At 38.0% G+C, this 13,200-nt stretch overlaps 1 protein-coding gene across 8 annotated transcripts in view; it reads right to left on the minus strand.

Annotated features, from left to right (window-relative positions):
• Positions 1-13,200, minus strand: part of VEZT (vezatin, adherens junctions transmembrane protein) — a 61,150-nt gene that overhangs the window by 16,533 nt on the left and 31,417 nt on the right. For all 8 annotated transcript variants that reach the window (XM_030959420.1, XM_030959419.1, XM_030959428.1 and 5 more), the window contains 5 exons: positions 10,156-10,303; positions 7,034-7,365; positions 6,225-6,418; positions 2,005-2,105; positions 684-891 (listed from right to left, as the gene is read on the minus strand). In XM_030959420.1, the coding sequence (XP_030815280.1) occupies positions 684-891; positions 2,005-2,105; positions 6,225-6,418; positions 7,034-7,365; positions 10,156-10,303 (983 nt within the window). The remainder of the gene's footprint in view (positions 1-683; positions 892-2,004; positions 2,106-6,224; positions 6,419-7,033; positions 7,366-10,155; positions 10,304-13,200) is intronic.

Below are 13,200 nucleotides of genomic sequence, written 5' to 3' on the forward strand. Positions count from 1 at the left end.
AATCAAGTTTTAACAGACAAGCTGTCTTGTTGAGGCAAAAGAAATGTTCATATCCTGCTTTCAAGTGCAAGTGAATGGAGATACCCAGCAGTCCTCAGAATTAGAATAGGCTAATTTGAAAGAACTCTTCTTCTTAGGTGGCTTGTGTTTTTTTGGTTTTGGCTTTTTTTTTGTGTGTGAACATATTCTGTATTCAGTCTCTCATAGAAACAAAAGCCAGTTTTATTATTTTATTTCTCCAATATTTCAAAGTCCAGCTCTTCAGTTTAACCTATATACTTTTGTACGTCCTGGATAATTTTTCTGCTGGTTTCTTTAAATTTTGAAAAGTAATTTATTTATGCACCCTGGTAAAAATTCGTATTTACTGGAAAGCCATGAAAGAAAGTCAGTTCAATCTGCATGGTTTATATCCTGACAGCTTTCTTTATGTCTTAATATTTTTGTGTGTTTAATATTTTAGCTCAGTGTTTTGTTTAAAGCCAAATTCTTACTTCTATGAGTTCATTTCAATAAATTATATATGCTAAAATATAAAAAGATGGAATGGCAACTAAGACCACACAGCTCTGTCAAAGACACTGCTACAGCTAAGCACTGTCTGAATTCCAACATAGTCAGAAATCCATGGCAGACACCCATGTTTTTTAAGGAAAGAATTAATTTTCAAAAGAAATGCTTACCATGTTCACTGAATAGTAGCTGTTTCCACTTCTGTCTTTCTATTTCTGAAGCTTTGAATCCCAGTACAGATTTCAATTCTTGTAACACCCTCTTAGATTCCTGTCTCTCTCGCTCTTGCCTCTCTCTTTCTTCTTGGGAGAAGCAGTAAAAATCTTCCCTTTTGTATTCATTATCTGTATCTGAATAATCAACATATGCTTCCAGTTCCTAAAGAAAGAAAGGAAGAAACTCTTGATCCTCACTGTCAGGTGCACTCAATCCTACAATCTGATTCATGATCAAGTGATAGCAACACAAACTAACCACAGTAATAGGATGGAGCCCTGTTTGAGCAGAGCCAGTGGACTTGACACTGCTCTTGATGGTATCTGTAGTATTTTGGAGCAAGTCCACTCATTAACAAGATTTACCTTCATACACAAATAGGAACAAGTGATATACCTTGAAAATGGGAGACCATTCCTCTGTAATTACAGGTGGAAATAAGCAATGCTGATGTGGGTTTTGTGTTTTTTTTTTTTTTAATTTACACTGTAACCAGTTCTTGGTAGTTGTGCATCTTGCTAATTTAACTTACATAAATCCTTATTAAGAGGATATAGAGAATAGCAAAATATACAGGATTACAAGCATAAAAAAACAGAGCAGCATTTATAACAAATTGTCAATAAAGTAATTAGTCCCAGCTTTTTGATATGGAAAAACAGCTAGAGAGAATACATGTGGGGGAGAAGCACGGGAGAGACAGAGCAGAACATGGGTGTTCACTGTGCTTTCAGAATGTATCTGCCACTCAGTTCTGGGATGGAGGAGGCCCACCTCTCTTTACACAGCCCAACCATCACCCAGGAGGTCCTCTAACAACACAAAATTGTTCAGTGTTACAGTAAAAAGATATCCAAAAATGCAGAGCCTAAGCAAACTGAAGGCAGGATGATTTGTGCTTGAGTTGTCACTTTTTCAGCTGTGTCTGTTTATCCAGCAAAAGTAGGACTATTTCATATACTGCCTTTTAGCAATTCTCACTTTTTATTATTTTGACTTGTGTTGTTGCTCTCCTTTGGTCACTCATTTCTAATGTTATATATGAGAAATGAATAGTAGTGCTCTTTTTTCCAGGATGGGGAATACCTCCCCATGGAACAGCAAAAGGAATGTACACATTTTTTTGGCAAGTCCAATTCTGAAGTGGTACTAGCCACTTACTTGTCTATCTCAGCAAGACAACAAGGTCACTGCACAAGCAACCGAAAAAAAGAATGGATACAGCAAATAGTCCCCGATTATTATTTTAAATGGTCCTTTTTTTTTGTTTTTTACCTGCTCTTCAGGGATTGGATCTTTGTTTTCTATGTATATGGCAGGCTGTGTTAAAGGTACTGTAGTATGCTGTAGGTTGTCACAGGAAACTTCAATTTTGCCTTTAGGGGAAAAAAGAAAAGGGATTTAAAAGAAATAAAATTGAGTATTGAATGATGTTTCTGACTCACTCAGGCAGGGTCCAGGTATTTTCATAACCAGGATTTGCATACATGAAAAAAACGGTGAGAAGGTTGGTTAGGTTACACTGAAACTGTTAGACAGCACTTAAGTAACTTGGCTGTTTTTATAGAAGCTGGGTACAATGGAACTTGTGCTGAAACACTTCAACTAACAAATCTCAGAAATTTTATAGACTTTGAAAACCTGCAGATGGCAAGCAAAATCAGTAAAACCAGAGAAGAGACTTTGTTCAGAAGTTTAAAAAAATTATAGATAAAACAGCTTCAAATGACTGGAAAATATTGGAAGGACTATTTAAAGAAAGTTTACAGGAAGGTATTTGTGAGGTAGCAAAGAGACCAGAAATAACAGCCAGTGTGGATTTGTTGAAAATAGAAGATGTTAATTTTGCAATGCAGTAACAGGGCTTGTGTATAGAAAGAACCAAAGACATCCTGTATTTTGTTTTCAGTAAGACTTTTGACATGGTGTCATGACATCTTTATAAGAAAAATGCAAAGGCCAGGAAAAGTTGCTATTAGGTGCATAGAACGGCCTCTTGGATCATCACAGCATGATTACCATTTTCAGACTGGAATACATTGAGTGAGGATTTGTCTCAAGTCCAGTACTCTTCAATATTGCCAATGGGTGAACGAGAGGTGTTGCATCTCATTAAATCTGCTGATTTGGGGATAATCTGCAAGAACACTGAAGGGTACCACTAGAATAAAAAATAATATTGGAAAATCACTGATACAACCCAGGTAGAAATGGATTTCAGACCCAGAAGTTTGGTGACAATGGCTGCAAATTTTTGTGCTTTAGAACAGCCAAATGCACAAATGCATCACAACTGACTGGGGAGCGTCACTGAGAGAGAGGTGAGGAGCCTCACCATCAACTCTACCCCACTGCAAGCAAAAAGCCAAACTACAAACCAGTACATACAAGCAACAGCACTGACTGTTAGACACATGAAATAACATTTCTACTCTGGCACTGATCGGGCTGTGGATGGAACATACTGCCCAGTCTGGGGCCCCTTCATTCAGCAACACTGTGGGCCAACTAGAGGAAATGTAGAGCAAAACACTGGAAATTAAAAAGAGGACTAAATAAAGTATAGTCACCAGGGAAGAGCTGAAGCATAGGGACTCATATAGAGAAGACAGAAAGAAGCATAATAATAATCTTTGATAATGTAAGAGCCATCAAGAGGAAATGGATTTCCATTGTGGGTGGATCAGAAGTACTGCTTTTAAATTGCAGCAAGAGGTACTTCTATTCAGTAATAACATTCTACTGGTAATGGAATTAAGTGCTGGAATAGATGCCTGGAAATACTGTAAAATGTCTCTGAAGATAAGTTTTTTAGGAAGAGGTAAACAACATTTACTCACAAATACTAATTTACCCTTGAGAAGGGAAATGGTTTAAATGACCTTGCCAAGCCCCACCTAACCCTATTTTCTATTTCTAATCTATACACTCAACACTTAGGGATGGTGAGATTGCAGCAGAGTACCACAGCCTTGCTCTTATGAATATCTAAAAAAGTTGTGTACAATTGCAAAGATGGTTTAAAAGGAAAAATGATGGAACTTAAACAGTTTGAGGGCCATTGTTTCAAAGATCAGTAATACAATGCTGTAACTAGCCATAAAGAGTACTCCATTCTGTAATACTAGCAGTAGATTACTACATGCTTAAACTGTTGAAGCTTTAAGTGATACATTTTATCAGTGATGAAAAAATGTGAAAGAATAAAGAAAAGAAGCTGAAAGTTCTAGGAAATGAGCAAAGAAGTATATGTAGATGAATGATAGATAGGTCCATCATTGCCCAAGGAATTTAAATAGAGGTGATCTCTCTTAAATGCGCTAAAGCCCCACTTGTTCTGAGGCTCTGCTCTGTACCTGACAGGATCAGTGAGTAAGTAAAGGCACTGATTCTAGAAATAGACCATATCATGTAAAGGAGGAAGCCAAACTGCATTCCCTGGAGGAGCTATATGCTAAAATATAAGATACATTCCGATGTCACCACCAATGACAGGCTGACAGGAGGGTGTGAGTGTCCAATCTATTACTCTGAAAGGCTTTGCTTTGGCTGTTTAATGTACCTGTAAGAAACCAGCTCTGGCATATAATGATTCAGGGCAAGAAGCATGCACTGCTTGTTCAAGAGGACTCAACTCTTTATACAGATGCTCTACTGGCTGAACTAGTTAGTTGGACTAAACATCTGTGGCAGCAGAAGTGCTCAGCATCCACTTAGACAAAAGGCTCTAAGCCCATGGGGTTCTTGAAACAGCTCTTGTCAAAAGATTGATTTAGTTTTGGATAGTAATGCATAAAGTAAAAGCTGTGCTGAGCTTGTTATATTTATTCAACAGGAAGGTATCTTCTCCCAAAGAGTTTTCAGAAAGTATTGGGAAAAAAAAGAATTTATTGAAGTAATTTGCATTACATGACTGACAGACCAGCTGTTAAAGTATGTAGGAAGACAGCAAAAGAATTGAACTTGATTTCATGTACAGCTTGACAAGGTCAACTCACAGAAACTGGATGGCTTAGAAATATATCAGGAAAGTCAAATGTTGTCAGATAAAAATAGTTTTCAATGACCAAAATAATTTAAAGTAGCTCCTGTGGATTAGTTCAGTAAACTTGTTGCAAAAGAGAGGTTCAATCCCAGCACATTTCCAGGAAAGCCAATGGGCAAAAGTGAAGGATTATTTTATTTTTTATTTCCCACACAATCCCTTCTAGATCACACACGAGGTTATTTTTGTACTGAACATTAAAAGGAAGCAAGTTAAAATAAAAAGGCCTGCTGAGAAATTTATACACAGAGTAAAAATAAATTTAAAATAACTAAAAATACTATGGTGTGTAGTCTAGAAAGAACTTTTAAGCAAAGGGGAAAAAAGATCAGTAGAACTGCAGGTTGTGGAGGTGTCAACACAACACAATAGGTCAGCACATGCAAATATATCAGGCTACATCTAACATCCTCACAGGCTGTTTTACACAGCACTGAGGGGGAAGCTGTAAGACTGCACTATCAGGCAAAGTATAAGAGTTTGTTTATTCCATGTCTGGACCTGCACAGAGCCTGCAGGAAGCCTCCCAGTGCTCCAAGTTTTGATGTAAGCATGAACAAGCTTGGCCTGCCTGCCTCTAGGCCCACAGCAATATTTATCCATCTACTGGACATTCCACCCATACATCATTAAGAGCATAGTGCACTTCAGATTTGGATTTCTCTATACTCCAAGTTCTGCCCTCCAATTTTCCTAGTGCAGTCTCCATTACCAGCATTTTTCAGATGCTGGGCTGTGCCTTCCTAGAACAGTAAAAATGCTCCTGGAAAAAAGAAAGATTACAAATTACAGGTTCAATTCCATGCCAGGAGATCCTAAGTTCCATTCAGTTATTTAAGTTGGTTATGCTTCACAAGAACAGTATGGGCAGTACAGATCTCCAGTGAGAGGGACAACAAACAAAACACTGGGATATGCTGCTCACTAAGACTTTTAAGAACACCAAAGGTTAGCTCACTCCCTTTGAGGGAGGAGGTAAATGGGTATTATATGCTCAACATGTCCTCCATGATTTGAAATGTTCCAGAAAATGTGATTGTCAAAAAAGTTTCATGACAATGTCATTATCATTTCAATTAATGGCATCATTTTAATGCAGTAAGTAAATGAAGATCTTGAGGGCGATTCATTAAAATCCTACCCCTTCACAGTTGATTCACCCATCAAAGGCAAAAAGCCATGATCAGTCTACACCTGAAAATGTAACCATCTGAATCCACAGGTCTAACAGACTGAGTTAACATGGTTGCATTTTTTGCTGAAACAAAAGCTTCAAGGCCATCACAATGAAAAAGTCTGATATAAGGGCACAATTTTTCAAAGTGTATGGTTTTAAGACCTTCTTCAGCTAAAATTCTGATACACAGGCTGAACACTGTCAATGATTCATCTGATCATTTCATTTCTGAAGTGTATCCCATTAGGTGCTAAATTAATCTCTCATATTTACCTTTTTTATTTGGGTTTCTTCCACTCATTTTTTCCACCTGAGAAATGGCTTCTTCCCAGCAGCTGTTGCTTGCCTGGATATGAGGCTGAATAAACTTTAGTTTTTGTTCCAGAACCTGACGGGCTTCTGTTGTCAACTCAGGCGTCTCCTTAGTGCTAACAAGCTTTTCAAGCTCATCCTCAAGAATTATTACCCTAAGTAATAAGGAGACAAACAGTAGTAATAATAAATATTTGACTTCACCTTTCTTTCAATTATTTAAGTAATATACTGTTATTTCCTTCAAGTTTTAAGAACCCAACTCAGTCAATTCCTCAAAGATGCCCCAAAATTTTAAAATTAAAATATTTTTTTCTACATCAAGATACATTGCTTATGTATAAGATAAGCAAGGCGATACCTACAATTGTTATAGTAATTCTTACGTGTAAGGTTAAAGGAGTAGGACAGTCTCAACTGTTTCACCAAAGCAGTGACAAATCTTTAGGGATATTTACTAGTTAGTTAGTATGAGCTGAATGTTCTTATAAAGCATTTGGTATGTGGAAAAATCAATGGAAGATAATTATGTTTTTTAAGGGAGTCACAAAAGCAAGGCAAAATTTTAGCGCACTGCTTATCTTCAAGTTTTCAGATACTCAAAGAATACCCAGGAAAAATATCAGATTCCATAGTAAACCTTTGAGCCCATACTGTGTGAAGATATGGCTATGACCGCAAAGACTTTTTTACTTTTAATTGAGGATACAAGCTGACAACCCAAAGAACTTCAAGTCCAAATCCTTCTGTTAATTCAGGTGTAAACTCACTCATTGAGCAGGGCCTTGAGGTGCAGCTGCAGGCTGCGCACGGCTGTCTGCAGGCTGTTGAGCTCCCTGCACTGCTGCTTGCCCCTGGCTGCCCACTGCAGGCCCGCCTGGTGCTGCGTTTCGAAGTAGCGGTAGAACTCGTAGCTCCTGCGGAGCTCGGCCAGGCAGGCGGCGTGCGTGGCAGGGAGGCCCTGGGCCACGTCGCGCAGGATGCGGTGAGGCAGCCGCTCCGGGCACACCGAGGGCTCGGGGCACGCGTTGGCCGGGGAGAGCAGCAGCGCCAGCCTCCGGAAAAACTCTGAACTCTGCCCTACCCAGAGCTGAAAGAGGACCTGCAAAACAGGGGAGAGTTAGCTCCGTGCACCTGTGTACATCTACTTCCAAAGTAAATGTACGGATACACCATGGGAAAACATTCCTTGGCCGGCAACGGGAACTTTGAAAAACTGCAAAAATCCGCTGACTGTTTTTGAAGGGTATTCCAGACCAAGTGAGGTTCAGGTCTTGTGAACCTTAGGTGACTGTTAATTCCTTGATGAAGGATATTAAATGCAATTATGCTCATGAAGTTGTCAGAGTCCAAAACGTCATATTCCTGTCGGCCAGTTTCATTATTTGCTATAATCTCCACATACCCTACGGCTCGTAAAGGGCTGCCAAAATTCCAGTGGCAGCAAAGACATTTTTCCCTTTATAAGGCCAAGCTGTCATTTCTACAATCTAATAGCTACTACACTGCTCCACACCCAACCTTGAAACATGAGCCTAATTGCACTGTACTTCAACAAAAAAAATATTCTGCATCTGAAGAAAGTTGAGCTGCTAACTTATTTCTTTTTTCAGCCAAAGTAAGAAATTCCACCAATACTACTAAGGAAGGAAAGTCTTTTAAGAAATGGATTGATTCACAATGTTATATATGATACTAAAGAGGACAGTCCATCTAGGAGCAAGGCAGTCCAAAATTTCAATTTCTTGAGAACTTCCACTTCCAATGAAATGAAAAGAATTGTTTTCTTAGTTTAGAAAAGTTTACTCAGCAGACCATGACAGTACAGCAGCACCTTTTATGTCCAAAATGAAAAGGAAAGGTTATGATACTTTTCTCTGCATAATGGCCCTTATTAAAAGGGATCAGCTGTAGGTGATTATGAGGTGGAGACTGAAACTTGTTCACAAGCATTCCAGACCAAGGAAGGCAAAACATTTACTCATCACATCAAAAATACTTGGATGCAAACTGAGAAAGTATGCCAAAAGAAAAAAGAATCTCAATTTACAAAAGATGCTAATGAGAAAAAAAGAATACATGAATTATATGAAATTAATTTGGGGTACACATGCAAGAATGATTTGGCTGGGTGCAAAAATACAAAGCAAACAAATGGGCAGCAATCACTCAAGTGTCCCTGAACGTGTGGTGCCCTGGCTAAAAAAATCAAAAGCTCATGCTGTAATAAGCACAAAAGAAGACCAATCCCTTCCACCAGACATAAATCACAGGCAGTAAAAAAACAGCATACAGAAATAGTGGACTTCAGGAACTGATAATAATATTTAAAAACCTACCTGAAAAAAGGCACAACGACAAGAGAAAAGGAAATTCCAGATGTATTTATGGTTGCAAGCAGCTTGCTCTGTTAGTAACTACTGATGATCTTTGCTGACACAAAATATCCACCTGGCTCTCCTCAGCTTAAACTGGGATGTTTTTCTTAAGTGAAAAATTTTCACTCTTTAAATTGCTTTACTTCAAGGACAAGGTAGCCAAAAGACACATGCTACATTTGTCATATGGCTTAGCATGACCAGCACTTTATTATAAAGGCAAATTCTCTCAAAGTGAAAAAACAAAACCAAAGAGGACTGCACATACATCCAAGGCTCACCACACAAATATGTCCCAAGGAATCTGCTTAGGACTGATTTTGTTAATTTAGCTTGGTTCAGTTATACCACACCCAGCCTACATTGCTAGCTTTTATGAGTTACCATAAATTGAGATTTTCTAGTTGTCATGAGCTTGTATCCAGAAAGCATCCTACCCAGTTTAACTAAAATAGAGTTCAGTTAAATGACTGCAAGTTGCAGGTAAACAAAGGCTTAGCTTACAAACTTGGGCACCTCTTACTGGCTTCTTGTGCTTAAAAAGAAGTGGGTAAATTAGCAGGCTTACATGGTTGCAACTAGAACTTCAGCTAATGAAGTGCAAGAAAAAAAATCCCAAATGCTGCTATTTATTGTAGCTCTTAGCTTAAAGCTAATTAGACAAAGCCTCAAAGCTTAGTAATCACTATTACTGGTAGCATTTACTGTCAGAACAAAAGAAGTCAAGGTCTATAAATTAAGGGAAAAAAATGTAACAAAAGCCAACCCCAGAGAAACACGGAAGTCATATAATAATGGAATTTTCCATTAAAAAGACAATGCTAAAGGGGAACTGCCCTGGCAGAGGGTCATTAGAGTATAGAAAGCTTGCATTCAAATTAGATCTTCCTTCCAATTGACTCATTCAAACAAAAAAAACCTAACATCTCAAAACAAAATAGATAAAAAGGTCATTATATAGTTGTCACTCTGTTCAGTTTAAAGTTTTCCAAACATCAAAGAACCACACTGGCTCACGGCAGCAGGGGTCCAAGCTTATGATTTCTGCTTCTCAGTGTGACTAAATGCAGCTACTCCCTTTGGCATTTACAACTAATTTCTGATTTTTGATGTCTCTGTTTTTATTCACATCAAGAGATTAGATTAAAAAAGAATTAAGTACAAATCCAGAAATTATTTTATTCAGCTGGGATCAGGTGAAATCAGAGAGCAAAAAATCAGGTTTAAGGGGCTTGATCAAGCTGATTATAGAACAACTGACTTGAACTTCCATGATTTGCAGAAAAATATCCTAATGTTGTATTGAGTAACTTCTCTTTCTCTACATGTACAAAGAAATCAGATGAATGCTGATAAATGTAGAACACATGGTAAGAGCCTGACTGATTACACCTTACCCTCAATTCAGTGTGTCGCTACAGGCTAAGACATACAAGCCACAGGACTTCATGACAACAGAAAGATTTTCACCAGAAGCCTGTATGGAAGCATTAATCCCTTCTAGGAGAGCTTACCTTGAGTGCAGGCAAGCTGAAGCCATCAGTCAGATTGTGTGCCTCCTCTTCAGAGACCTGCTCCTCACTCAGTCCCAGGCCCAGCTCCTTAAAGGGGACCACACAGATGTAGCTGGTCACGTTGTCACTCTCCGAGTTCAGAGGGTAAGTTTAGCTGGAGTTAAGGTGGTAAACAAAGCCACTTTTGCATTAAACATACACAAAAGGAAAGAAATACTTAATAAGGTTTCTCATTCCAGGCAATTTTTATGAAATCACATACTTTCATCCCAAATCTACCTGAATCCTCTTTTGCAATCCTTATTTGAAGCACAAGTATTAAAGGCTCTTAGAAGGATGAGAGATATGACACTGACAAAACACCTATGTCAAAATACAAATACATAAAAAGAAACGAAGTAGATTGATGAAAAATCCCTGCATCCCTTTTGAATGAGTGAAACAGCTTACTTTTAAATACTGAGTTTCCAAGACATAGTTCATGTCAATCTTAAACCAGAAATTGACAGAGGAAAGAGAACAATTGTGCAATGTTAAGTTTTAAAGGTAGCCTGTGTGTTATAGACTAAACTCAGGATGTAAATTCACTGAGAGGTCTGTCTGTGGATGAACTTCTCAGAGAGGTCTTTACAGTAAAAGGTCTTTGACATTTCAGAGAGCTCTGTGAAGAACAGGAGCTCCCTGACTGTGTCATAACATTAACTTTATTGATTATATCACTGTAAAGACATTTTGATCTTGGCAGGATGAAAGACAAACTGGTATCTATCAACACCATTCAGCACATTTAAAATCACAGTAGGAAAATGTACATTTCTAGTCTTCAAGAATGCTTAAAAAGTAGGAAGCAAGCCCAATATAACTGATACCAGAAATGAGAAAAAATAATTCATAGACTAGGCAGCATTTATTTTAAAATGGCACTAATTTTAGGATAATCTCAGGCTGGGAAGGAACAGTTCAAGATTTTTGCATGTTTTCTCATAGTTACCCAGTCACAAAATAGTAAAATTAATTTTAAAACAGAAACATAAACCTATCGCCGTAAGTACAAAATCACATCTGTTCCACGGAAATATATATATATTTGTAAAGCATTAATGAAAATATGGTCTTAATTTAATATATTTGTTTCTCATTTATAGTTTGATCTAAAAACTGAATGCTCTCATCTCTTGCACATAAAGCCAATTAGAAACACTTGTCTCTTGTCCATCTAATGTGTTTTCAAGGGGTAGCTATGAGTTCCATCTGCTTTCACACCCAAATTTTCCATGTGCTAAATTCTCATAGGACTGAACTTGCAAAACTGATTTGCTCAAGAGACTTTTACCAGTTAAGCAGAAGAACATTGCAGGAAAAAGTAATATTCTGTGTCCCAGGAAACAGTAAAGCAAAGTGTCCAGGATATAAAAAACCATATTTCTCCCTCCTTTATTCCTAATGTCTGGAAAGGAAGAAGCCTATTAAGTGTTCCAACAAAACCCTGCAATGTAAATTAATTAGGATCAGAATATTGCTACTGTCACTAGCAGCTGCCTGACGTAAATGGTGTCTACTCTGAATTAACCTGACAGTATGCCCAGCAGAGGGAGCACATAGGATGAGGATGGTAACTCCATCAGAAATTGAAAAGTCAGGTCAAAACCCTTCAGGACCACTAATCTTAGAAATCACTTGTACTCCTTGTTAGCCTTTTCCTGCAACATGGCATTTCCAACAGTATGAACACCACAAAAAGCAGTTTGGACACACATGGAATCCTAAGTCATGCTAAAAATAAATTCCAGGCAACATCTCAAATGTGAGGTTTGACCAAGGAGCCACTTACCCATGCTGTATCTCAGCCAGGGATTCCCAGTTGCCTCCTGTACCTCCTGCCTTGCCCTCCTCTATTGCAGCCCTTCCACTCCCATTTCTATCTGACAGATGAAAGCAGAGAACTGATCCCATGCCCCCATTAGCTTCCTAAGGATCAGACATTTAGAGAGTTTAAACACATACACACCATTATATACAGGAACACACTTCCTTCGTGCTCTTTGATGTTGTAGTATTTTTAGCTCTACTGACTTCTAGTCAGTAGTTAAAGCCAAAATACTAAAGCCTAACTATCTTAGATTAGCTAAATTTTCCTGTCTCTGTGAAAATATTTCATTCATCTGTTTAACTTACATGCCTTATTAGCTTGAAAAAAGAGAAGGCAATGCTACTTAATAATGAATTGACAAATCCAGAATAAAATACTGTACAGTGAATGTCTAACCTCTTATCAGGTTAGACACTCTTATTTACCTACAGAAAAACAAGAATGCTAATGTATCCCTGTATGTAACAATTTAACATTTATACTTCAGTCTTCAAAAGCACATTCCCATCTGAAGATCTAACAGGAGGGCCTCACCGGATCCCTGGGAAATCCAAGCTGCTCTTCTACAATTCTCACCTGCTCACCAGGGTGAGCTAAGCATGTGATGAACTGGCTGGTCAAGGAAGAAACCTTGCACTGAAAAATGCCCAAGTGTCTCTACTCAGTTATTTCAGCATGGCAATTTAGGCTTTTATAATCTCAAGAGGGTACTATTTTTTGTTTAGCTTACTTGTTTTCTTGCATGAACTTTTCCTCTCCCTAGTTAAAGGTACAGGTTTTTCTAACAGTTCATGATGCAATAACTAAACCTTTACAGAGCAGAAGCAACAAGTTTTTACTAGATTTACTACAGGAAATTTGCAAATGTCCCTGTGCCCAGTGTATCTCAAAGACAGATCGCATTTTATACGCATTCTATTCTATCACTCAGTTTAAAATACTACTATCCAATGTTTGGCTTTATCACTAATAAAAAATAACACTATTTATGCCTTGACAGTGAAGAACATCACCTCACAACAAAATCCCAGCTTTTTAAGTTTACGTGGTCCAATGCCCAAGTCCTACCTATCAAAACAGTTCAAATCAGACCATTCTGCATCAGCTGAGGATGAGATTATTAACATCAGCCAGTAACATAAGCTACAAAATTTCCTCCATTCAGCTTGTATAAA

The sequence above is a fragment of the Camarhynchus parvulus genome, chromosome 1A, assembly GCF_901933205.1.
Source record: "Camarhynchus parvulus chromosome 1A, STF_HiC, whole genome shotgun sequence".
Classification (NCBI taxonomy): domain Eukaryota; kingdom Metazoa; phylum Chordata; class Aves; order Passeriformes; family Thraupidae; genus Camarhynchus; species Camarhynchus parvulus.